At 35.4% G+C, this 27,897-nt stretch overlaps 2 protein-coding genes across 2 annotated transcripts; one reads left to right on the top strand and one right to left on the bottom strand.

Annotated features, from left to right (window-relative positions):
- Positions 1–337: 337 nt before the first annotated feature.
- Positions 338–27,101, top strand: LOC118185129 (lewis-type alpha-(1,3)-fucosyltransferase-like). Its single transcript, XM_085817092.1, has 2 exons — positions 338–438; positions 24,640–27,101. The coding sequence occupies exon 2, from the start codon at positions 24,672–24,674 to the stop codon at positions 25,953–25,955; it is 1,284 nt and encodes a 427-aa protein (XP_085673218.1). The 5' UTR covers positions 338–438; positions 24,640–24,671; the 3' UTR covers positions 25,956–27,101.
- LOC118185132 (histone-lysine N-methyltransferase SETMAR-like) lies at positions 11,469–11,936 on the bottom strand. The gene has a single exon (XM_035354931.1). The coding sequence runs from the start codon at positions 11,934–11,936 to the stop codon at positions 11,469–11,471; it is 468 nt and encodes a 155-aa protein (XP_035210822.1).
- Positions 27,102–27,897: the final 796 nt, after the last annotated feature.

Raw genomic sequence — 27,897 nt, forward strand, 5'->3', positions numbered from 1 at the left:
AAATGCCAAAATGAAATTAATAGTCTTTCTGGGTAAATTGCCCCTTTGGACTAATAAAAACATTTTAATAAAAAAATTAATAAGAATTTATTTATTTATATATTTATTTTGCTTCATTAATCTGAAATCTTGAAAGCCGAAAATGAGATATTTCTATGTAAAATAAATAGAAATTGTTTTAAGTTCGAATGTATTAAAAGAAATAATAACTCTTAAATTTCTCTCCGTTTACGGAAGGTCATACATATATTCCATTTCCCAGAGCAATAAAACATATCCGGATGGAACAAAATAAGAGCTTCATATTTTTCAGAACAATACACATCCGCGCACTGGACAACGATGTACAACATCCTGCGGATTTCACGGTCCAAAGAATGTATTGCATTGCTATTTCATTTTGATCAGGAACACTGTTGGCAGCTGATGACTTTTAAGGTAAGTGTTCGTTTCTTTAGAATTAACATCACTTTCGAGTTTATAGATGATAAAGAACCATTCTTTAAATATTCTAATATACATAAATATCCTAATTTGTTGCGTTTTACCAGATTAAGATGGGCTTTGTCTGAAGAAAGAAGTTTGTTGTTTCGCAACTATAGAAAAATTACTATCGTAAGCCATTTCAATAAACAGACATTATCACAATATTTAGGAATAATTTTTATCCACTATATTTCGTAATTTAATTGTGCATAATATGAAATGTATAAGCATTGATAAGTCATCCCTTTAAAAATAAGTGCCTAAATCGTAAAAATAAATTAAGTGTACATCCATTAATCTTCTGGTTTTCTTCTGTTCACTCCTAACGAATACGAGAATAGTGTAAAGAAAATAATTTATTTCTTGTTATGACTGCTCATTTAATTTACATATTCAAATGAACTTACTTGCTCTGCAGATTAAACCTACTTGAAGGGGAGGAAAAAGTGTGTGTGTGTGTGTTATTTTTAATTGCTTGCGGATTAACTGTAACTTTGAGTTAACCGTTTTACTATTCCTGTTAAAAGGAAATTTAATATATACCGTATTTGTCGGGGTATAAGACGCACCCCCTTTTTATACACCTTTTTTAAAACTTTATTATTGATCTTTATAATGAATTTTCAGTATTTTAAATATAAATACGAATGCAAAGTAATACTTTCTGAAAATACTCAATCTGTCTGGGAATAGAACACCCTTTAATGTTCTTCGTTAAAACCCTGACACTCATCTCTAGAGCTAAATGAAGAGTTACTTGAAGCCTCTTCTAAATCAGCATCTGAATCCTCATGCAACAAATTGTCCTCCGTACTATTCAGTGTACCTCTGTACTATATTCTGTACCTCTGTACTGTACATTTCTTAAAATGATTTAACCACTGTCTCTGTTTTCACAGCATCCCATGAAGCTTTGACCCATTCATAAACTTGCGAAATGCTTCTTCCTTCTTCTTGATGGCGTAACCTCAAAATTTGAAGACTGCATCCATCTGTTCCACTTCTCCTTCATTAATCCTTTTCTCGTTTTCGTTAATTAATGATGAATCGATATTAATCGAGAAAAGAAAGAAATGAATACAATCAAAAATTGAGTATCGACGTATAAGCTGCACCTCGTGTTTAGACCTATTCAAAGAAAAAAGTGCGTCTTGTACGCCGGCAAATACGGTATATAAGAAAACTGTATAACATATGGGTAACCGATCGTTGTTACGAACAAACGCATATATATCGATGGAATGACTAAACTTATAAATGAAGGCCCATACCGTTCAATACTTAAGGATTCCTCAACTTCTGACACTACGAAAGTTAAAACAGTTGTTAAGTCTTCTCATATACTCTCAGTTCAGTTTAGAAAAATCCCTCATACCATCTGTTCCTAACTGTGCTAGGTTTTATGCTTGCCCTAAAGTCCATAAAATTGGAATTCCTTTTCGGCCTGTAGTTTCTAACTTAACGACTGCATCGTATACTTTGGCCAAATATTTATTTCCTAGATTTTGTTCTTTACTTTCCAGCAATATGCGAAGTTTTAAAGTCATTGTAAAAAATTATTTTCAAGTCGTCGATAAACTTCAGAATATTTCTCCCCTGCCCACAATTATGGTTTCTTTTGATGTTAAATCACTGTTTATTTAACGTTCCAGTCGAAGAAGCACTAAAATGCCTTGAAACTAGGCTTCGCAAATTCCATTTCTCGTATACTGAAATTCAAGAGTTAATTTCTCTTACTCAGGTCTCTTTGAGTCAAACCCACTCGTTTTTCCAAAATAAATATTATCGCCAATTGAAGGATTACCTACAGCCCTAGGTCCGTCCTTGCTAACATTTACATGCACTATTTTGAGGTCAAATTGATTTAGTAAATATATCTTTGTCTCCAAAATCGCTGTGTAGACAATAATTTCGCACATTTGATTGCTAATGAAAAAGATTTATCCCAGATTTTATTGGTTATAAATTCGATTGATCCAGCCATTCTGTTCGCTTTTGAAATTGAATCTGACAATGCCCTTCCTTTCCTTGATAGTCTTATAATTCGTAATAAATAAATAAATGCAGCTTTCTTCGTTGGAGAATTTCCTATGTCCTGATGATAAAAGACCTGCACCTGTTGCCATCGAAGTCGATAAAATCTTCGTTAAAATATAGCCAAGCAGAAGGTTAGTACTTTTTCTAATTTTATTCAAAAAATATGTAATTAAAATCCTCTAGCAGTTTTATTACATCAGAATGGTGTTCTACAAATTGTGTTCTGCTTTACCCCTTTGTTCTGCGAGATAAACCTCAGAATTCCGCGAATCAAAAGAAAAATTCGAAAAGAAAATTATAAAGCACTCACGCTAGCTGACTAGTGATTATTAACACAAAGGTAAATTTAGTTACGGATCATTTATAAATATTACAAATAAAGATAAATTTAGTTATGGATTATTTATAAAACAATATGAGGTCATCATATGTCAAAGAAAATGACGGGCAATGCTTTACAAAACTAAACAATTTTCTACTTGAAAATGAATTGAATTTAGGTAGCAGTGTTAAAAATTAGACAAGAAAGCACCTTTTTCAATTGAAGAAAACTAAAGAGAATATTGTTCAGAAACCAAAATTAAGTATGGCTGGGTAAAGATCCGTTCGAGTACTACGATAAATCAAGAGGTTGGCCGGTGAAGGAAAGGGAACAATTTATTGACATATCCCCCCCCCCAAAAAAAAAAACAGATTCGACGCTAAAATCTAAATTTACGCAACAGCAGCTCTTAAACGTTCTGATTGCAGATTTATTCAGAATACCTAAAAGTTTCTCACACAGCCATTAAAAACATTTAAATGTCATCTGGAACAACGTATTTAAGTGAAAATCGTTCCAAACGTATACCCCCTCCCAAAAAAAAGTATGGAAATAAAGTAAATGCAGGATATGAAATGAGACAACAGATAACATCAATAGAGCTGTTTGTGTTAATGAGTAAATTACAAAAAACCACTAATGAGAATAGGTTATCAAGGACGGTTCGGTGAAACCTCTCCACCATGCCGTCTGACTAGGGATGTAAGGATGTCGTTTGAATTTTGTTAATGCCTAGTAGCTTGCACAGTTCTTTAATTACAGCTGATGCAAAATTTCTTCCTTGATCGGAATGTAACTGATGAGGCACTCCGAATCTGGAAATCCAGTGCTGCATCATTACATCTGCTACTGTGACAGCCTCTTCATCAGGAATAAGATACGCTTCAGGCCACTTGATGAAATACTCAATGATAACGGGGATTCATTTGTTGCCATCAACAATTCGTGGCAGAATTAGCAAGATGTCAAAGGCGATACGTTCAAAAGGCACTCCTACGTTGTAACTTTGCAGCTTGCCTAGGCTGCTTTTCTTCGGTCCTTTTCAACTCGCACAGGCATTGCAAGATCGGCATCACTTTTGCACGGTCATCCTTTGCATTACTCCAATAGAAGCACACTCTCGAACTCTCTGCAAGATCTCCATCATTCCGAATTAGCCTCCTGTAGGGCTGCTATGTAATTCTTTTAGGACGCCTGCGATCCGAGATCTTGGAAGTATCAGTTGCCATCGGAAAGTCTTGCCATCATCTGATTCGAGTTTCTGGTGCAAGACGCCATTTCGGTATAAAATATTTCTCCCGCCTTCTTAGCGAGCCTTCGTGGTGTAGTGGTCTGCACGCTCAGCGCGTAATTGAGAGGTCCGCGGTTCGATTCTTGGCGAAGGCATTGCTAATTTTTCATCTTGCCTGCTTCCAGAATACCTAATGTCTATACAGTGCCGAACTAAAAGGGTGTTGGATGATGATTCTCCTCACCCAAGATTTGGCGATTGGGTTCCTAAAAGCCACAGTCTCCCTTTAAAAGTGGAAGTATAAAAGGTATTTCTCCCGCCTTCTTAGCGAGCCATCGTGGTACAGTGGTCTGCACGCTCAGCGCGTAATTGAGAGGTGCGTGGTTCGATTCCCTTCGAAGGCTTTGCTAATTTTTCTTCTTGCCTGCTTCCAAAATACCTAGTGTCTCTACGTCGAATATGAAGTGAGTTCCAGAGAGCCCACTATTGTTTTGTCATTGGACTATAGATCGAACTGGTCTGCCAGGTAAGTTTTCTGTTTGAGGACTCCGTTAAATCAATTATGGGTTTAATGTCGCCGTCTTCCAGCTGGTCTTTTCTGAATTCTTTGTCACTCCATGGGTCTCGATCAACCGATGTTGATGTTGTAATTTGTCGTGCGACGGGATTAAGAAGTTCATATTCCGCTTCGACCCCAGAACAATATCGGCAGCTTTCTGGGCAAGGTCTTCCAGACAGCGTTTCCACGTGAGGTTCCCTTCTGATGATGGATAGTTACGTCCTCTGATTCTGAGAACAGTTTGTTGTTTTTGAAGTCTAAGGAGAAACAGTATTTCCTCAAAACGTCCAATCCGAGTATGTATGGATCTGTAATCTCTGCGACATATGCCGTGTGATGGTAGACGACACTTCCAAATGCGATGTTTACGTTTAACTTCCCACCAGTTATGGTTTTATCACTACACACAGTCTGAAGGGTAACACAGAATGGCGCCCAAATGAGTTTAAATTGTGGAGCTAAATCTTTCCGAATGGTAGTAACATTAGCTCCTGTGTCAATGATCAGATTGCAAGGGGCTCTATTTATACGCCCAGTGATGAATAGTCCATTACTGCTGCCACTCACTGCAAAAATCTTGAGCGCTTTAAAATGGGGTTTTTCAATTTCAGTCAAAATCAGCTCCGCGAGATGACCAATAATTTGTTTCCTACGTCATTGCATGGAAATGGTCTTATTTTACGTGCCCTTGGATGGTCTGCAATTCCTCCGAATATTCCATCACTTTAGGGTTTGTTTCTTGTCGCTTCTATTGTGTCTCAAGGAACTGATTTCTATTGTTAAATCATCTGTTTTATTTTCTGTGCCCTGGGGTGTTCCGCAGTTCCGTCGCATGTGGCCTTCAGTACCACGTTTCCAACACTTCAAAGTCAGTTTGTTCTCACGCCTATTCCGTATAAAAGCATTGACTTGTCTGAATAAATCATCTATGCGAGCAGCCATTTGATCCACTGGCTCTTGGAATTGCACATCTCTGATTTGGTGTCGGTCTCAACTAGTTGCTTGCTGGGCTGCCTCGAATTTCATGGAGACACCAGAGCACTTTTTAAGTGCTTGACATCCGCCATTCGTAGAGCCTTCTGCATTTTCGGATTCTGAATGACACCGATGAAGTACTTCAGGGATAGGATTTCCCTTGTTTCTCTCAGACACTCCGAAAAGGCGAGGGGAGACAGCCTTTCAACATGCGCGGTGAGCGGAGTGTTTCTGTGGGCTTCTGTTGACGGGATTTTAATTGAAGCCTGCGATAGTCTTTCAAACATTTCTCTCCAAAGTACAGCTCCAACGCGCTGGATAGAGCTTTGAAGTCTAGCCGTTGGCTTTCGGGAAGAGTCTGTAGGATATCCGCTGCGTCTGCTCTCAGAGAAGCGGCGAGATGACAGGCCTTAGCTTGGGAATCCCATCCATTCGCTTCCGCCACTATAGAAAATTCTGTCTCATACACGCCAGGAGGTCTTTCATTCATACGTGGTTAGCTTCAGAGAAAGACGAGCAAGCATAGGTTTAATTTTGAAACCATCAGTATTGCTGCCTGCCGTCGCTATGAATTTCTTCAGTGTGTCAACTTCTTTGGCGACTGCCGCAGAAAGTCTGTCTCCAATTCGTTTCTTAATTTGTTCTTGGACGGCAAAAACTCTTTCTTCAATTTGTTGTTCGATTTATTATTGGATGGCCGATTTTCCTTCGACTTATTTTTTCACAGAAGAAACTCTTTCTTCAATGCGTCCAGCTTTATTTTCAACATCGTCTATTTTGCTTTCCATAGCCTGAAATTTGATTTCTATTATGCAGGTAATTTCTTCTTGTTTCCTGTTGACCTGCTTTCATATCTGCTTTAACGGATTCTTCCATCTTATCTTTAACGGATTCTTTACCGGCTGCATTACTCTTGGCTCGTTTTCATTTATTATTTAAGAGCTTTCATCTCTGCTCAACCCCACTCCTCACATCAAAAAGTCGTTGCGGGCATACGAGTACGGGTTCGTAATAGATTGAATGCACAAGCCCGATAATAGGTTAATAAAATTTATTCTTATGAAAAGAAATATATCATAACTTGGAATTTTCCTCAGAGATATTCGTACAAGTGTTCTCAATATCACTCAGTAAGAATCAGTTACACTTCAACCCTCTAAAAACGTTAATTAGAACGCACCACACAACATTTTAAAAAGAAAGCCAATTCCGATATCTCAGTTCACGCGGAACTAAATAATCGCAATAACAATAATTAAGCAACTAACTAACTAAAACAGCTCCCGTTTCCTCTATATATCGAGCCTAGCTTTCTAGAGAAAGCTTTCTGCCGGTTGTCTTGTTTTAGTGTGCTCTACGGGGCTGAAAGTTCCCTGGATATGATTGAAGTTAAGGAGAGGGTGTGACTACTTTATCACGTGGAAGTGTGGAGCCATCCTACTGGCTGTGAGTTTTCAGTTTCAGTAAGAAAGTTACAAGTCCTGTTTGAAAATGATTCAGACTTTATGTTTACTAAGAGATGGAAAATAATCAATTTATAACATTAAGTGGGAAAATTCTTGTTTTCGTTAATGAAAAAAGCCACAAATGGTCTAAGGTGACGATCATCTACCAAGACTTCATAGTGGAAGAGATTGAAAATTTTCGTAAAATCTCAATTCCGTAAAATCTCAGTCAGTGATGAATTTTTCGTTTGCCTTGAGCAGATAGGTTTCAGTCGGTTCTATTTTCAGGTCGTCATGAAGGGTCTTGTTTCTTACGAAGCAGTGTGCGTTAGTTACTATGCGAAGAAATTTTCTTTGAACAACTGTAACAGATCAACAGCACCAAAAGAACAACTTGTATCAAATTATGTAGCGGCTGGCCAGGCAGGTGAGGCGTAAGTCATAATCAGACGGATTATAGGTAGGTAGATAAGCCTTTTCTTATTTAGGTCTAGTTTGGAGTATTTACTATGACAGGAAGTAAGTACTTCATAACTCTTAGAGATTGAGATCGAACGTGTTTAATATGACGGGTCCAAGTGAGATGATTATTAATTATAATTCCCAAGGTACTTGGCCTGTCGTACTACAGGAACTGGTTCGTTGAAACTAAAACAACTCTCTCGCCGACCTTTTATAGATTTCAACCGGTCGCGTGAGATCTTTCTAGTAATTTCTGCTTCTCGAGATTTCTGGAAAGCAAAACGAGTGTGGAATTATGGTTACAGCTAACACAGTTGTCAATTAATTTTATTCAGTTTCAATACAAATTAAAGAGATACATGCACGTGCTCTTGTATTTTTACTTTTCCCGCATAGCTTTCTCTTAAAAGTTGTCTCGCGCTGCATTGCACTGGAAAATACAACAATTTTAATTATAATTCTACTGAAATTAGCTATATAAGTACAAAATGCGTAGCAATATATTTATCAGTATGTTTTACAATAATCTTGTAAGAGCTTCGTTTAGTTTTTAACCAGTTATTTTACGTTAACTCACACCTTCCTATCCTCCTCATTTCCCTTTTCCGCCCAGAATGTAAATTTGTAGTTCGCAAATGAGGTAGAAAGGATATAGTATTTAAAGGAAGGGTTTTAGAGGATAGAATCAGAGTGTATTCTGCCTGCTGAAAGCCATGTTACTAATTTGATTCTCTTGACAGCTGTATTCTGCGGCCCCGCGTTGTTCTCGCCATTAGGCTTGCCACGCAACCTTTACGTCAGAGCCAACTTGCGCGTTACTCTACTTATGTAGCCGTTAGACTGACTTATTTTTACTTAGTCCAGTCAAACTCATTCTCTTTCATTTTAAGCCATAAATCCTGGCTACTTTTCTAAATGTGCCTGCTGTTAACCTTTATTTCAGTTAAATAAAAGGTCCTTTACACATTTTAATTGCTTGTGCGGTACTTCATAAGGCATAGTGATAATTTACGTAGTCTTAAGACTTCTCGCACAGATTATATTACCAAAGAACACGAGACGTTACAATCTCTGCATAGAATTACTTTTTCGATACCTAATCTATACACTATTAAAGACAAAAAAAGAAAAAAAAAGTCTATATGTAACATTTATAAAAATGAATTTTTTTCAATTATTAATGTTCTCATCTTTCGGAAGAATCTGCACGGTTTCTATAAGATGGTTATTTTAGAGGTTTAGACATGTATTTTTACTTCCTTGTACGAAGTAAAAAGGAAGTATTGTAATCGGGAAAAGTTTCAGGCAGCATATTTCAACGAAAGTATCTATTTTGACCGCTATCGAATGCAATTTAACGATGTTTTTGCGTGACATCTGTACGTAAGGAGAGAATAGCAAAGCGTGACAAAGAGTAACCCTACAATAGGAATATAATTTGCTCAGAATATTTTACTGAAAGAATGTTCTCTGTCGTTAAAATTCTTAAGCGATATAGCTGGCATGTTGAGGATTTTAAGAAGAAATTTCTGTACTTGGGATGTATGAAAGTTAAAGTATTTTTTAAATATAATGTAGATTAGAGTAAAATATGCTTTACTCTGTCTTTCTTCGGTTCAATAGGTAATGTTTGTATGTGGTAAAGTTATGTGTATTGGTAATACTCATAACTGTATTACGTTTTTTACAATCTTTCATTCATACGAAAAGTGCTTTGGCTAACAAAAGAATTACTGAAAGTAATAAACTATCGAAAACTGATATTACGGTAAGAAAATTATAGAAGCGGCTTATAATATTTACATTTCCAGAAGTAAATTAATGTTCCTTTGCAAAAACGGCAGATGTATAGCGATTTTTTATTATGCATTTTCTTTAAAAGCAGAATCTGTAAAATAAAAGTTTTCTACAGTGTCAAGAAGTAGAAAAAATCAAGTCAAGAAGTAGAAATAAATCAAGAAGAAATACCTGTCGTGAATAGAAATTGTCACAAAGCGTTTACACATAATGTTAATAATCGCTAGTTTTCTTAAAAATTATCCACACAAGTAAACCATAGAGTAGTAAATTAGCGCACGAAGAATTACCATAATTATCTAAAATATAAAAAATAACAGTACAAGGGGGTGCAAATTAACCTATAATATTGAAATGTGTTGTATATTAAATATCAGAAATTGTAAGAAATATTTTGGCATTAGTGAATGAAATAGGATATATGGTTGTAGAATTACGAATTAAAATTATGAATACGCTCAAAAGTAATCGAGATTTAAAACTAAACATGATGTTAGAAAACTCCGAAGACCTTAAAAATGTAATGAGAATTTCATTCAGCTATACACTCGCATTCAGATATAAATGATATTAAATTGTATCTTTTAAGTTCTGTAAGGAAATTTATGCGTAATAGTGTGTTAAATTAAATCGTTTAGATGATCGATTATGATCAGAGAATATAATAATTTAAAAATCATAAAGAAACGTCTGAATAAGCAGCAGATTATAACAATTCAGAATGTTTAAAGTCTAAAAAAAAATAAAATATTAGAATTATGAATGGTTAAAACTATGAAAAATGGAAGTAGTACTATAAGTAGTTAATCTAGAACTAGGAAATACAAACTAAGGGAGAAAAAAATATTAATGTAAGAAAAGTAATTAACAGTTACATACTTAAATTGCTTAGAAAAATATTGGGCAGTGTAAAGAAGATATCGAAGACATCGTTATTCGTTAAACACGTGGAAGAAATCAGAATACTGCATTAAATAAAAAAGCTCAGATTTTGAAAAATAAATGTCTTTGTAAAAATCGAATATATAACAAATACATTGAAATTAAAGAGCCTATAGAAAACTAGAAAGGATAAAAAATATCCACAAAGTTAAAAATTACGTTTTATCTGTAAATGATGTAATAAATAATGATTATGGATATGATTTGAAAATGTAAGAAATAAGTTAAAATTCAGAATATGTTGAAAATGTAAAGTTTAAAAAAAAGTGTGAAAGAAGTTAAAATATTGTATATAAAGTTAATTAATATAACAAATAAACAACGTATATGTGAACTGGTGTTGGTGTATTTAATTATGGCAAAGCACACTAGGGATATCTGCCTAAGGGAAGAGATGCCTTCGTAGAGGACTTTCTAAGGGAAACTGGCTCGTATATACGTTACACATGGGGAAAACTACGAAAACACCCATGCAGCCAGCCCGTTCGCGGGATTCGAACCTCGGACCGAACTACCAGTGTTCACCGACTTTACCACTCGGCCGCTGGTGGGCCGTATATGTGAACAATTACTTTCGTCGAGTACAATATGAAAGCTTAAAATTCAGAATATGTTGAAAATTCTAAATGGTATGGGGAAAAAAGTATTTGTATAAAATTAGATAACACGTTACAAATTAGAAACGTTAAACGTTTAAAATTACAGCAAATTAATACAAGGTAACCAAAATCGTTTTTGCCGTTTTGAACAGTCAGAAAGAAACAGTCATAAAACAAATAATAATCACCGCTAATCCTCAAAGTAATCACTATCGGCATCCAATGCCTTTTGCCAACGAGTGGCTAGCTGTGCGATGCCATTCCGGCAAATCTCTTGGATGCAAAGAAGTCCGTGAGGGCCTTTTCCAGGTCTGTCCGGTTATTGAAGGATTTTCCTCTAATACGGCTGTCAAGGGAATGGAAAAGGTAGTAGTCTGCTGGCGCGAGGTCTGGGGAGTATGGTGGATGGGGTAGTGTCTCCCAGCCCAGTCCGGCCTCCCGAGCCACATGCGGCCCCGCATTGTCATGGAGAAGGAGTACACCCTTACAATTGACCAATGCTGGTTCTTTATGTATCAGTGCCTGATGCACACATTTCAACTGCTGCGAGTACAGGCTTGCCGTAATGGTTTGGCCCACTGGCAAGCTTGTAGCGTACCACTTGGTGACTAGTCTACCAGATACAGAGCATGTTCTTGCGTGGATGGAGAAAAGGTCTCACAGTGTGAGTCACAGGGTCCCGTGCTGACAACCAATGTCTGGAACGCTTGAGTGGGTCATACTGGACCCACTTTTCATCGCTGGTGAGTACTAGATCAAATGTGGATGCATTGCGGTGCCGAGTAAGCAATGATAAACAGGCAGCGACACGCCTTTGCTTGTTTGCCTCAGAGAGTGAGTGGAGTACCCATTTGCTCAGCTTGTATGTATTTCTTATGCAGTGCAAATGGAGTCTGAACGTTTGATCAGATACCTGGAAATGTGCAGTAAGCTCAGCACATGTTTGACTGCTGTCACTCCCTATGGCTGCTCTCAGGGCCTCATCGTCCAGCGCTCGTGGCCGACCGCTGCGTGGTGCATCACTAATCCTCTGACTTGAACTTTTGGAACCATTGCCTAGCGGTTCGTTCGCTAACGGCATCGTCCCCAAAAGCCTGGAAAATTTAGCGACTTGATTCTGCTGCTGACAGGCCCACTTTAAAATCATACAGCAAACAATTCCGAACGAGCGTCTTTTTCCAACGCGTCCATTTCAGTCAGTCGCTGTGTGAGTTATGTTTGAAGTACCGATGCAACGCGCTTTCATACTCTTGGTCCTATCCTAACCACGTCATCTTTAGGTTTGGCGACAATTTTTATGCTGGGGTTCACTCTTCGAATGTAATATCAGAAACGGCAAGAACTTTTTTGGTTACCTTGTGTATTATGAATAAAAAATGTAGGAAATAAGTTAAATGAAGTTCATAGAAAACTATAAAGGACAAAAATTTCAAAATAAAATTAAGTAAAATTTATATTAATTTTTTTCAAAAAGTTTAATAATTAATAACATCAAGATCAAATATAGTGCATTTCAGCGATTCTATAAGCCATGCTCGCACACTCAAATTTTCAATGTCTTGGAAGTAAATATTAAAATCATTTTTAATTTTGCAAGCGGCTGGTTCCAGGACCATCTTAACTCATGGGCCCGTTGGGCATATGCCTCAAGGCCCGTTGGGCGCTCAAGGCCCGTAAAAGCAGCTTGGGAGGCCCTATGGTCATAAGGACGCCATGCTAATCCATTTACACTTCTTTTCTGTGAAAGGTTTTCGTATTAGAGGCTGAAACAAACTGGTTTGCCCAGAGGTCATAACTACATTAAGATATCATGTGGACTTTGCATTCTTCGTATTTTTTTTAATTGTGTTTTCTTTTATTTCTGAGTTTTATGTTTTTTTTTTTTTTTTTTTTCTTTTTTTTTTTCAAAAAAACATAAATATATTTTTAAAAAGCATTATTGATTCTTAAAATACATTAAATAATTTTTGCCCCTTACATTTATGTTATGATTCTTTCCTTTTTACATGACAAAAAAATAATTATTAGTTTTAAAATATTTTTTCGCTTTTGTAATAAATGGGATCACCATTATGTTGATCGATTACCCTTGCATATTCTGCTATCGACCCCTTTAATCATATCTGCCCGCTTTTAAAATTTCATCAAGCCCCAATGGATCTATATCGATCCCTTTGAGAACCTCTGATTTAGAGGGTGTAATTTGAAGAACGATATGTGAAGCGGCATATGACTGTGGGCGCAAACACACGTATTACAATGCTTAAATCCATGCATGAGCCTCATGATATGCATCTACATAGTCTTCTTCAGTTTGTAACTCTCTGCAGGGTATATGAAGACTTGCCAGCAAATCATCTTCAGACAGTCTACGAGATATTGCCTATTTCTCGCAGATTGGTTGAAGATGACCTTTGGTGTCCAGGCTAGGTGTCCTTTGCAAAGATTGTTCCTTAACACTGAACACCAATCCCACATGCTTGCAATGACGCCACACTTAGTTGCCTTACGTGATAAATAATTTAGTACGCTACTTAGCAACAAAAGTCGATTCTGTATCTGCAAGGGTCACCAAACAAATCTCTAAAGACGAAAGTTTATATTTTATCAGCGTGGAATTTGACTCGTATACTATCAACTATATCAAAACGCACTGACAGTACAGCAATATGTTAATGAGGTGCTGCAGATTGCTACCAGGAAAAATTTTTAAAGTAACCAGTAAAAATATTTCATACTAACTTAAGCGGAAAAAAAGGAACTAGATCTGAGTCAAAAGTACGAAATTCATATCCTCTTTTGTTTCACTCTCTTTAGAACATTTGAAAATGTTACTGTTTTATGTCTTAAAATTCAACATAAAACTGTAAAATTAACACATATCCGACGTATATGAAAAAAAAATCAAGATTCACCACATTGCTGTCTCTAATAAAAGCAATTTTGTTAAACTAATTAATTGTTAAGCAATAGTAAAATCTGTCATTTATGAACACCGTGCTTCCTGACGTATTTTCCCTCTTTTTCTTTAACAAATTTTATCGTCCAAGAATCGAGAGGTGAAAATTATGAGAATAACCTAATTTCTGAATGACGTGGTAACAGTAAGAATTTAGCATTGAAAAGCAGTCATGGATAAACTCCGGGTAATTATCACAATCTTATTTCGTTAAAAGCATTTCGTTAAACCTACATTCTAATCAGAATATATAGTAATATACTCCTGCTCAAAACATAAGCAACAAATGCAAAACACGGAATAAAACTAAAATTATTTAATGGATATCCCTGAAATTGATCCAAGAAAGTAGGTGTTCCAGATTTGCAGGAACTAACCGTTCTTCTTCCTCCTAATAAATTTAAAACAAAATAACTTTACATATAAAATTCTACAGCGTCATATTTATTTTCAAAATCCATAGAACTGCAAGAAACTACAACAAAAATCAGATAGTTGCCACTCTTACAGTGATAAACTATGTAAAGAAAAATAACTGAGGCTGGGTTCTAACAATACTCCCACCTTTTGATTGATGACATATACTTAATCAATCAAAACAAAATATAATAAAAAAATACTGTCCATACAAATATTAAGCCTAATTAATAAACAAAAGAAAAAATTAAGTTCTTAAATTTCTACTCTAAAATAACTCAAGTAGTGTTCAAGTTAGAAATCTAGATGGAATTTTAATTTGTCGTCCACTTCTAGTCACGACAGTCTTAATGTCCTTTGATAAATCTGCAGCTGAATTATTCTTTGGTAATTTTGAGATTAAACTGTCTTCACCCTGCGTCTCAGTTTCATTTGCCTCATCTGACTCCAAAGATGAAGGTATTTCGAGAGGGAATATTCTCTGGATTGGTCTAACTAATTCTCCAGACATGGTTTTGACACGAACTACTCGAATGTTGCCGTCCTTTCCGGGATATAGTTCAATTACTTTTGCTAGAGGCCACAACACCTTGCGTTTGTCATCACATTCGATAAGAACTATATCACCGATTTTTATCTGTTGAGAAATCGGCACTGTAGATGGACGTTGCACTAGCAGGTCGAGATATTGATTTCTAAATCTCTTTCTCAAGAGCTCTCGTAAATTCTGTAAATGTCTCAGTCTCTTGTTGAAATCAACTTTATCAAGATGATCCAAGTCAGGAACTCCAAAGACTGGAATTTCACCTAAAAACAAGGACGGTGTCAAAGGGATGAGATCATCAGAGTCCTCTGACACATAAGTAAGTGGTCTGGCATTCACAGTTGCTTCGCAGTCGCACAGCACACTCATCAATTCTTCATAATTCAGACATGACTGGCCTAGGACTCGACGCAAAAGCTTCTTAATCATTTGAACAAGTCGTTCCCAAAAGCCACCCCACCATGGTGCTGCGGGTGGACTGAACTTCCGGTCGATGTTGTTTGTGGCGGCTTCTATCTCAATGGTATTCCAATTAATCGATCTCAAGAGATTATTGGATCCGACAAAATTGCTTCCCTTATCGCTATAAATTATCGATGGTCTCCCTCTACGAGCAATAAATCTTCTAAGACCAAGTAAAAATCCTTGAGTTGAAATGGACAAAATCAGTTCCAAATGGGCCGCCCTGAAAACAGCACATGTGAAAAGTAAAATCCAAGCTTTTCTTTTATCCTTCAAAATTAATGGGCCAGCTAAATCAACGCCGACAATCTCAAAAACACGAGCCTCTCTAACTCTGTTTTCTGATAGAGAAGCAGGCACAGTCTGTAGTCGTTTGCCTCCATGTCTCCTGCACCTGACACATGCATATAAAGCTTTTCGAATCGTAGCTCTACTTTTCAGGATCCAAAACGTCTCTCTAAGTGTTGACATCAGTACTTGAGTTCCTGCATGAGACATAGAGAGATGTTTATCAATTATCAATTTCTCCACAATCTTATGATTCTTCGGAAGTAACATCGGATAAATAAAATTTTCATGGTCTTTCCTTTCAGTCAACCTAGACCTGACACGTAAAATGCCTTCGTCATCTTTGAACACACTTATTGACTTCAGCTTCTTAATATCATCAGATGAAAAAGAATCATGTTGAATAATCTTCACGATAGATTTCTCAGCCCTTATCAATTCATAAACGTTTAACTCTCCTGATTCTCTTTCTTCTTTCCTCTTTCGGGTATTTCCTATGAATCTGTGTAGCCACCCAATCATTCTAAGTATTTTCTTATACTTTGAAAAATAGCCAAAGAATTGTGAAGACATATCGCTAACATTGCTTAACGAAACTATAACTGCTTTACGTTTTTCAGTATCAACCTCTTCTTTATTATCGATTGGGATAGAACGAGGCCATTCTTCTTCCGGCAGTGCCAACCAAGGTGGGCCCTTCCACCATCTTGATTCAATGAGTTTCTTCACAGAGCATCCTCTTGATGGCATATCGGCTGGGTTTTCCGCACCTGGTACATGATGTCAATTTTCACGATCCGATAGAATTCTAATTTCTGGAACTCTGTTATTCACAAAAGTGCTCCAAACTTCTACGTTCTTTATCCAGAACAGTGCTGTTGACGAATCGGTCCAGTAATATTCCTTCGAAATTTCGGCCTTAAGGTTCTTCTTGACAAATGATGCTAATCGCACCCCAATAAGACAAGCAAGAAATTCAAGTCGGGGTACACTTATTTTTTTCAAGGGAGCCACTCGTGCTTTGGCTTGCACAAGGGTCACTTTGATTTCTTTATTTTGACTTCTCAAATATACTGCACTTGCATAAGATCCCTGTGAAGCATCGGCAAACGTATGCAAACTAAAAGATTGTCCTTCTGTCAATGAAAGTAGTCTGGGAATCTTCACAGAGGATAGCAAGAGCAATTCTTTGACCCACATCAAGAATTTTCTTTTAATATCTTCAGGTAGCTCTGCATCCCAGCTCAATTTAGTTTCCCAGCTCTTTTGCAAAGTATAACTTTGGAGGGAGTGTAAAAGGGCATGTGAAACCTATTGGGTCAAAAACTCTCTGTACAATCGATAGAACGTTTCGTCTTGTCACTGTGAGATCAATCAAGTTGATATTAGGGATGTCATAAAACAAAGAATCTTCATATTTATCCCACAGAAGACCAAGTACTTTCAATGGTTCGCTCATTGTAGATTTTCCACTGTTCAGTTCTGTTTGCTCCCACCCTCTTAAGTCAAAGTTAGCACTTAAAGTTAGCAAAGTTAGCATCTATGAAATTAGTGCTCGCAAGTGATAAGGGCATTAACTGAGTTGATTTTGCAATAAAGTATTTTGCTTCTTCATTCGAATTCACTGAAGTGACACAGTTGTCAACATAGAAGGAATTTTTCAATTTTGTAGCCACTTCCTTCAAAGAAGGTTCACATTGGTCTAAATGAGAGTTGATCACTGCTCCTAAAAGAAAAGGACTGCATTTTAGTCCGAAGACTACTCTGCAATGGCGAAATTTTCTTATTTCCTTTTGTTCCGAGTTTTTCCACCATAGGAATCTTATGAAATCACGATCAGATCTTTGAACAGATATTCGAAGAAAAGCTCTTTTAATATCTGATACAATCCCTATTTTTCCTTGCCTAAATTCAAGAAGCAATCTAGGTATTAATTCAATTAAATTTTGACCTTTAGCTAAACAGTCATTAAGTGACAGGAAATGTTTTTGCTTGCACGAAGCGTCAAATACAGGCCTTACTGCTGTTGTACAGTTATCTTTGAAGACCTGTCTCTTGGGAAGATAATGATTGTTAACTCGTTCCTCTTCTTCTGTTACTTCTTCTATTACTCCAGATTCGAGCCATTCTTTGAACACTACATTGTATGTTTCAAATTTATCTTTCAACATGAGCTTCTTTGTCGTGGAGATCAATCGCTTTTCAGCAACTTCTCTGTTACTTGGTAAAGCTTTTTTATCGTTGATCCAAGGTAAACTGACTTCACAGCCATCATCCACCCTCTTCAGAGTCTTGTGAAAGTGATCCCACACTGCTTCTTCTAACTCTGAGTCAGTTTTACTTTCTTTGGCATCTGTAATTCCCAGTGCTTCTAGCTTCCACAAGTTTTCCATGTCACTGCTGTGAGTCAACATCGACGTTATGGTTGAAAACATGGACAAGGAGTTTCTTTCTGAAACGTTATCTTTTATCTTTCCCATGATTGTCCATCCAAGTACTGATTCCACAGCAGTCAGCCCATTTTCTAATTTCTGAATTCTTCCGGTTAACAGAACACCTGCGACGTCAGCTCCAATAAAAACTTCTATTTTCAAATCCTTTCTTCCTACATCAGATGCATGGATATTCTTCTGTCTTAGTTCTTCTATCCATGGTCCAGGCTGTAAACTGACTATTGGTCCACTAATCTTCGACTGTTCCAACAAGATTAGTCGTCTAGAAAAATCACTTCTTAGGCTTCTAACGTTCACTTCATAGCGTTTGTGAACTTCTCTCTTTGTTGTTACTCCTCCAAAAAGTGCATGGATTAAAGATTCAGATCCAATTGCGTGGCACCCTATGTCTACAGCAGTCTTCTTTAATATGTATGAACGTTGCGATCTTGTATCGATAAGTGCCCTTACTGTCTTCTGCTTTTTGTTTGCGTCTATATTAATTAATAGTGTTTGAAGAAACACGTCATCTAGGAAATTAGTGCTCGCAAGTGATACATTTTGTGTTTCCTCTTCTTTATTCTTTTCAACATCATTGCTCTTTTGATTGGTGGGCAAATCCGGACACATGACACCCCAATGTCTTTTAGAGCATATCAAACATCGTACATTTGTATTGCATTGCTTGGCCCTGTGCCCAATTTTGAGGCAGAAGAAGCACCCCTTCTTTTTCTTAATTTCATCATTCTTTTGACTCAGAGGCATCTTCTGAGCAACATAGCAATCTCGACTTTCATGAAATTTTTCACAAATTATGCAAGAATTCTTCTCACTATAATTCGTTGCTTTATTTTGGCCTGAGAATAAATCATTTGCTGTAGGCACGAAATGTTCACTCTGGTACTTATCTTTTCTAACTTTCTCTCTTGGCACCCGAATCAATTAATTTAAATCCAGCTTTTGCCAAAGAAATTCTCTGCTCTCCTTCCACTTCATTCTTTAAAAACAATAATAATTGTTTCAATTTCTCAGAGTGAGAATTTTCTGCTATAATTATTGATGCATAATTTCTAATCCAAACTCGTAAAATTTCCTCGGGAATGCAAGATTCCACGAGCGGAAACAGCATTGCAGCGTATTTATCGCTTGTCATTCCTATTGACTCCAACGAACGCAAATACGACTCTAACTTGTCAAACAATTCTGATATACTGTATTTTCCCTTTTGATCAGTGACATTTTTAATAATCAAACCTAATAATTCCCGAATATAGAATTCTACCAACAATTCTTCCCTGCCAAACCTATTTTTTAAGCTTTCTATAACTTTTTCATAATTTTTGGCAGTTGCAGAGAAGCTGTTTACAATATCCCGTGGTCTCATACCGTGTACGTCGCTTGAGCGAGATAATGCATCTTATCCTCGTTTTGAATTTCTTTATCTTCATGTATTCGCCGAAATTGCCCCCAAAACGGTAACCAATCTTTAATTTCGCCACCGAATTGTTTTAACTCAATTTTAGGAAATTTAAGTTTCCGTTTGTTCGAATTCGGCGGAACACTGCCTATGGATCGTGTCGTTTGGCGATTGAAGAATAATTCCGTTTCTACTCGTATTAAATCTAATTTTTCTTTGTATTCTTCAATTTTCGCCCATTCACTTTCAAACTGATCATTTGAAGAAAATTCCGAATTTAATATTTGAGTATCAAATGCATTAAGTTCAACAGATAAACGTTCTAAAGTAACAAATTTCGTTTTTACAGATTTTGCATCAGGAATTTCCTTTTCTAATTCTTGCAAAATTGCATTAATTGTTCTCGTAAAAGACGCTCTGACAGGTTTTCGTTTCTCAATTAACGATTCCATTTCAATAAAAATAAATTCAATAAAATCAAATAGAATTAAATTCGATAAAACCAACAAAATTACCTGGACTTGTTTTACCGATCACTTCCGTCGTCACCAAAATTGTTCGAGATTTGCAAGAACCGTTCTTCTTTCTCCTAATAAACTTAAAATAAAATAACTTTACATATAAAATTCTACAGCGTCATATTTATTTTCAAAATCCATAGAACTGCAAGAAACTACAACAAAAATCAGATGGTTGCCACTCTTACAGTGATAAACTATGTAAAGAAAAATAACAACTGAGGCTGAGTTCTAACAGTAGGTATGGTATTACTAGACAGCACAGCAAACAATATAGCAAAGAGAAAGAAAAAAAAAATGTATTACGACCATTAACATCGTGAAAGACCAAAATGGTTGGAAAAATGTACAATGGAAGCATCACGCTAACAAGGGTTATGATACCCTCTAGCTGACATGCATGCTTGACAGCTGCGAAGGAAGCTTGCAACAGTGTCGTTAATCGCTTGTGGCAATAGCGTTCATGCCTGTAGTAATGCATGTCGGAGCTGGTGAAAGGTGCTTGGCGGCACACTATGACCTGCTATTCACCGTCCCAGACATGCTGTATGGAATTCAGGTCCGATGATCTTGCAGGCCACCGCAGGTATGTAATGATAACTCCACACCACTCGAGCTCTATGCGTGCAGGTGTCATTATCCATAAATATCGCATAGGTACTCACTGCAGCAATAAAAAGGAGCACAAGACGGTGCAGAATTTCGTCGCGATATTGGACGGCTGTGATGGAATCAAGTAGAGCTCGGTGTGGGCAGTTCGTTGCTATCCAGCCCGTATAAGCAAGCCTCCTCCTCTATAATGGTCTCTTTCGACAATGTTTGCATATCATTGTTGTTCGAGAATTGATCTGGGTGTTAAATCAAGCGCAATGCCAGCTGCGGTGCTGTTAGTGATCGACGACATTTTGCACATAGCAACAGGAAAGCGATCGTCTGCCGTTGTGGTAATCCTCCGACGTCCAGATCCACGTCTTCTATATGGGTTTTGATCCATTAGGTAACAATTCAACTACTGATTCAACAGCCTACTGATGACCCTACGATGCACATTTAGCTCTGTCGCAACAGCGGATTGTCTTGCACCATTCCGACAGCCCTCCAACGCATTTCATCGTGCAAATATGTTTTTGATTCATGTTTTCACTTTGTCTCCGATTACACGGAACTATCGCTGCTTGCGAACTAATGCATAGGTCCGGCATATCCCCTTTTAAAGAGATGTATTGTGACAGAAGGATTGCGTTTTATGCTAATTTTGGTTCCTATCTGCATTCGGCGATGTAACTTCTACCTCATACGTAAATTGAATATTTTAATTTCTCTTTTTACATTCATATCTTTCTTTTAGGGTTTGTTACTTATTTTTTAGTACGAGTTTTTGAACACATTACAATACCTACTAAGATTTCTTCATTTCTACTGTCCAGTAAATTCAATCTCGGCCGTTTTTATTGTTGGTACTGATACTTCTTAGGTCTCAAATCACCTGTAAATAATTAGAGAAGGGGAGCGCGCAGCTACTCAGCGAAATCATACACTGAATGTCAGCTCGTGTTTGTTTCGCTGTGATGGTTCGGTTCTTCTAGGCTGCGATAAATTTCCACAGTTTGAAGGGAAATGTTCGACATGACATTCGCAGGTAGTTGCAAGGGTTTGTCTTTCTTGGTAAGATGAAAACCATCACCCCGTGGATGAATACATTTTAAAATTTAGGAAAGCTCGTTCCCTGAACGCAATGAGGAAGGGAAAATTATAAGAAAATTTTTAAAATATTCTGAACTTGACGTGATAGCGAGGAAAATACGCGATGAAAAAAAGGATTAAAATTTGTCCTTAATAAAAAGAGATCATTCTTCGAGGGAGTCTGTAGATGCTATTTTTTTATTCTTATTCAGGTTCTCTGCGAAAAATATTCTTTCATTTATTACCGACGAATAATGAAAATACAACTTAACCCTTACTGATAATTTTAAATTAGGAATCATTTGTTCAAGTGGTCTTATAATATAAAAACAATCTGATTTGCATATTCCAAAATTCAAAATTACTAAACGTCTTGTTAAGATGTATTCTTTCGACACTTAATTAAGAACCAAACATAGATGGATTGCTGTTTCAGAAGGAAGAAAGTACTAGATCTGATGATAAACGTGTTGAAACACTTAAATTTATAAAAAATATTACTAGGTCTAGGGCAAGGGTAGTAATAGTGATCACACTGTTGGACAAGGATACCAACAATGATCATACTGCTGCTTAATCTTCGGCATACATGAAATGCTATTTTTCAGCATGAAAACGCATGACCACTCAGATAACATTCTTTGCATGCTTTGCAAAGCATTTCTGTGTTTCCTTAGCTAATACAGTCTCCAAATCTCTCTCCAATACAAAGTATATCTGTAGGATATTATTGGTTATAGAATTTATGCATTCGAAATAAATATGAACTTCAGCAAATATGGAACAACTTTCAGTGGATTTCATAGACTCTGCACATGATCTGTACTACTTAGACCAGTATTACAGTATTCTCTAGTTTAGTACCATACTGAGTAAATAAATGCATTGTTCTAGGCCCGGATTTAGATCTTCAGGGGCCTTAAGCACTTAAAAGATTTTGATGGCCTCCACACATGCTGTCATTCATAATAAAACCAGCAACGGGAAAATTTTGGGTGCCTCCTTTCTTGAATACCTAAGGGCCTCTTTTTGTGGTGCTCACTTTCCTTGATGCCCTAAGCACATGCTTATATTGCTTAATGGTTAATTCTGCATTGCATCACTCAACTTGACTGCCATGCTACTTACTTAAATCTGAGTATATTGAGTCATGGACTGACTACGTGAAACTATATGAAATTATAATTTTTTCAGAAAGCACTTCACTATTTGTGCGTCAGTTCTTGTCAAACATGATGCATTTTTCTGTGGTATTCCTTTGTGTAGCAGTGTATAAAATATGGACATATTACAATAATAAGCTGATACGCAAGCATATAAATATTATAAATTTCCAGTTAACTAAGACTATTTTTTAAATTTTTATCAAATAAGCTTTTATTTAAAACTCATAAAATAATTCAATTATTAAAAAAGTAGAAAAATAATTTATATATTTTAATGGGAGCAAAAAATTAAATAATATTCATAACAAAATTCATCTATAATTTTATATCAAGAATAATAAAAGCAGGAGTCTTCCTAGATAAATGTATAAAGTTAATTGCTTATACAATTTTGACTATGCAATTCGATTATTAGGTTTTGTTATTCATGCACCCACACTTCTATTATTCATGATATAAAATTGTAGATGAATTTTGTAAAGAGAATTATTTAAACTCTATTGTTTCTATTAAAAAATTATAAGTTTTTTTTTCTTTTAGTTCATTAATTATATTATAAATTTTAAATAAAATTATTCCATAAAAAATTGGCATTTTATCAATTAAACTATTAAACTGAAAAATCATTTCTCAACAAAGATTAACCATGCTTTTATTTCCAACAATTATTTTCGATCAGATCAAAAACAACCAGAGCTTTTGGAAAAAAGTCAAATTACTCTAGAATCTCCTGTAAGTTTCATTTAAAAGATTTTTTTACCCACTCTATCCAATGTACAAACAATAAAATTCTGTTCACAACATTTTATTTTTATGCAAAATTAAACAGTTATGTGTGCTATATTTTTCATTAATTCAAGATCAGTTTTACAAACATAACTATTATCTATCAGATTCTTTAGATCAACAATTTTTGCACTTTTGGGAGGCGTTCTTTCATAATCTTTGAAAATTTCAACACTTTATAATGGATACATTTTTGAATGTTAGAAATGTAAAGACATGTAAAACAATATATAATAATTGCATATCTCATTAAATTAAGGAAATCAGCTCTGAATGAATCAATCTGAAATCAATCATAAAATGCTAAGAAATTTGTACATAAACTGGAAAATGGAAAAAATTAAAAAATAATGTGGAAAATTTTATTATAACGAAGTAATATCGTAACTTCAAAACCATGTTTTCAAGCAATGCCAAAGGAAGAAAAAATTCTGTCAAATTAAGGCATTTTTTTAAATGTTGAAAATCGCCCATTAATATTTTTTATCATTCCTCTTTTAAAACAGGGATATTACTATAATTTTAGAAAAGTTCAAAATTTTGTAAATGATATATTTTTAGATGTTGAAATTTTAAAATCATGAATGTCAAACAGTCGGAAAAAAATCGAGCGGTGTTCGAATATGAGAAATGATGCGAATTTCATATCAAAGATATTTTGCAAACAATAAATTTCTGAGATTTTAGCTTATTTAAACAAAGATATATGCAAAAAAACATTTAAACTAAAAAAAAAAATTCAAACAAATTTTCAAAAATACCACTTTACCATATTGCATTGTCATTCACAAATAGTGTACATACAAAATTTCAACTCAATAACTTATCAAGAACATAAAAATCAATAACAAACATCATGAGTGAACTAAACAAACGCTTATAAAATGTATATTTTTATTTTTTTTTAAAAAAACTGAAATAATGTGCAATTAATTGCACAATCAAAATTATATAAAATTTTAAATTGCTATAATACAATGCAATTCTGAAAAAAAGACGTGTTTCATACAAAGCAGTTTTGCCACATAACTGACAAAGTCTTTTATAGAGTAAAATTATAATTATTAAATCTTTTATTTATAATTCTACATTATTTTCTTTTTTCTCAACAGGACAGTGTTCTAAAATCATAAAAATTTATGTGATGTTGCAAAGAAGAATAAAAAGAATCATATACTTTCTTTTACTTGGAAGTGCACTTTATTTCCTATTGAGGAGAAACCATGTTTGCTACATTATGAATTATGATGCCACCTTTAGCAAAACGAACATGAATACTGGTACACTAAAAAGTCAAACAGCTAGAAGTTTAGGTACTCATATTCCTATGCCAACAAATTTAAAAGGAAAAAAGTTACCTTTTCATCATATATTTGAATCTCGTGAAATAGGTTTTCCTATTGGCTTGCAAAATTCTGCGAGATCCACAAAACGAAAAATTATTCTATTATGGACACCATGGAATTCTATTCGTAAAACTATAAACTATTACTTCTTGCAACCAGGGAATAAAACCTTTGTTAAACACAACTGCCCTAATCCTAATTGTGTTGCTACACAAAACAGGAAGAATCTGCAAAAAGCTGATGCTGTTCTGTTCCATTTAATTGACACAAATGTTACTGATTTACCATTGCACAGGACACCTAATCAAATATGGATTCTGTACAATATGGAACCACCATGGCAGGTTAAGAAACATATGCTATCTGAAATACACAAACTGAAAAATATATTTAACTGGACTATGAGTTACAGAAGCAATTCAGATGTCATAGTAAAATATGGTATAATTATGCCTTTAAATAAAAATCAGCAGAAACAAGTGAATTTAGAAGAATTTGAACAAAAATCAAAAAATATTGTATGGTTTGTAAGTGACTGTTCAACTGACAGCAGGCGAGAAGAGTACGTAAATGAACTGAAGAAATTCATAGACATAGATACATATGGTAAATGTGGTGATCATAAATGTTATCCCTCACAATCAGCAATTTGTTATCATGCAATATTAAATCGCTACAAATTTTATTTATCATTTGAGAATGCTATCTGCAAAGACTATGTTACGGAGAAATTCTATAATATATTTAATTACAACATAATCCCCATTGTATTTGGAGGAGCAAATTATTCAACAGTGGCTCCAAAAGGCACATTCATTGATGCAAACGACTACCCACAACCTCGATTGTTAGCTAATGCTTTGAAAAACATTGCTAACAATAGAATGATTTACAGTGAAATTTTGGACCGAAAAGCGCAATTTCGAGCTTATCTGGATCCCTGGATGTGCAGACTATGTGATAAACTGCATACTTTACCACAACTATCTCTGCTAGCTGATGTAGAGAGATGGTGGCTAAAGGATGCTCAGTGTAAAAGGTGGAATAATATGAACCAAACTTATGTAAATACTAGTTTTTGATAAAAATAAATAAAACATTTCAATATCTTTTTTGGAATACAGCTGGAAATTACATCTGCAATTTTATAAATGACTATTTCTAAATAAAGATAACTTTTAAAAGCTAATTTCCTTCAATTTCTGATTAGACATAAGCATCTTAAATATTATTTGTTAAATTAGCATGTCAATCAGTAAAGCAGCTTTTATAACTTTTAATATAATATTATTTGGATTGATTCTCAAAAACAAGACTGTTAATATCATTTAAAATTCGAGTTTAGAAGATGTAGTATTTCTTTTAAATGTTTGCACATAACCTTTAATTTAGAAGCCTTGTACATAATATTAAACATACTAATGATTTATTCTACTAGCAAGGTAAATCCTATGCTGTAAAGTTTGATCAAGACAAATTATAAACTATATGGTAAATGAGAATACTTTTCTAAGTTATTGGGAGGAGGGGAACATTTATTTTTAAATCTTAGCATTATAAGTTGGCATTACATTATATTAGTGTTTGATTATGGCAAAACACTCAAGTGCCTAAGAAGAGAGATGCTTTCATGGAGGACTTGAAATAGGCTCTTATACATGTTATACATGGAGAAAACCATGAAAACATTCATGTTGCCAGCCTGTTCGCCTGAAATCAAACAAAGGTTGAATTACTAGTGTTCAGCAACTTTACCACTCTGCCACTTGTGAGCCCTTTCTTCTGTCGTGCATAACTATGAATTGTCTGTTGCTGAGGTAACTTTTAAATAACCATAAAAGATTGTTTGGAACGTCAGCTGTGTGCACAGCTTCGAGCACAGCAGGCCACCAAATCTGAAGCTCAGGAAACAGTCCAATGTTTATATGTGAAACCTCAACTGCACATCAGCTGGGTTTTGTTTACTTTGTATCTCCTGCTCATACACCCAAACGTATCACTGGAATCGGAAAGTGTTGTCTCCTTATGATGTGGTGATATGGGTAACATGCAGATGTGCATACACTTGCTTCTTGTCACCATAGAAAGAAGTTTTAAACAGAACCAGTGACCTGATTTTATGCAGTTAATATCTGCTATCACAAGCCTGAACAAGAAAAAGCAACAGCTATCTCTTTCCAGAGTGAAAGCACCTTATTGCATAGAAATATAAAACTGTTCTAAAACTGCTCTTGTCATCTTTATTTGCTAGATTCAATACATAAAGTATAGTTCCACTTCTAAGTTAAACTTCACCTCCACACACAATTTTGACAGCATGTTGGACACTAGCTAACATAAGAGCATTCCAGCAGCTCTTTCCCATAAAGGTATCTAGAAATTCTATTAACATGCCAACATAAGCATTGCATTAGAAGGAATACATGTAAAAAGAGAGCAGTTATAAAGCTTTCTTTTCAAACCTTGAACTCGTTATTTATGCATTCACAACGAAAATGTTGCAGGTGCTCTGTGCACGTAATTAGCAACCCCCCCCCAAAAAAAAGTTTTAATCAAAAATGCAAAACCTTTTATTACATATACACATTTTGGCATGTTCCTGAGGGGATTTGTACAAATGCAATTAACAACTTAAATTTTATAGAAGTCATTTTTAATTTGTTTTACCTAAATTCAAACACACTAACAGCATGGACATTTTGTGGTTTTGCCCATGCGTAACATGGATGTGAGACAGTTTCTCTTATAAAGTCCTCCACAAAGGCATCCTTCATCTTAGGCAGATAGTTCTCGTAAACTTTGCTATACTCAAATGCTAACCAAACCATCTTTGTATTATGCTATCCATGCTTGCATCTCAACTTACTTATTTACAGTTTCAGCATGTCTTACCCAAAAACAATATTATAGAGAAAATGGATTTAAAATATATCAGTATCACTTGTTTAATAATATAAAATGGAAACTACCATACACATTCAAATGCTGCCCACAATTTTTATTAAAAAATTTCAGTGCAAATTT

The sequence above is a fragment of the Stegodyphus dumicola genome, chromosome 5 (genome assembly GCF_044657685.1).
Source record: "Stegodyphus dumicola isolate Sdum_Otavi_A_Nest chromosome 5, ASM4465768v1".
In the NCBI taxonomy this organism is placed as follows: domain Eukaryota; kingdom Metazoa; phylum Arthropoda; class Arachnida; order Araneae; family Eresidae; genus Stegodyphus; species Stegodyphus dumicola.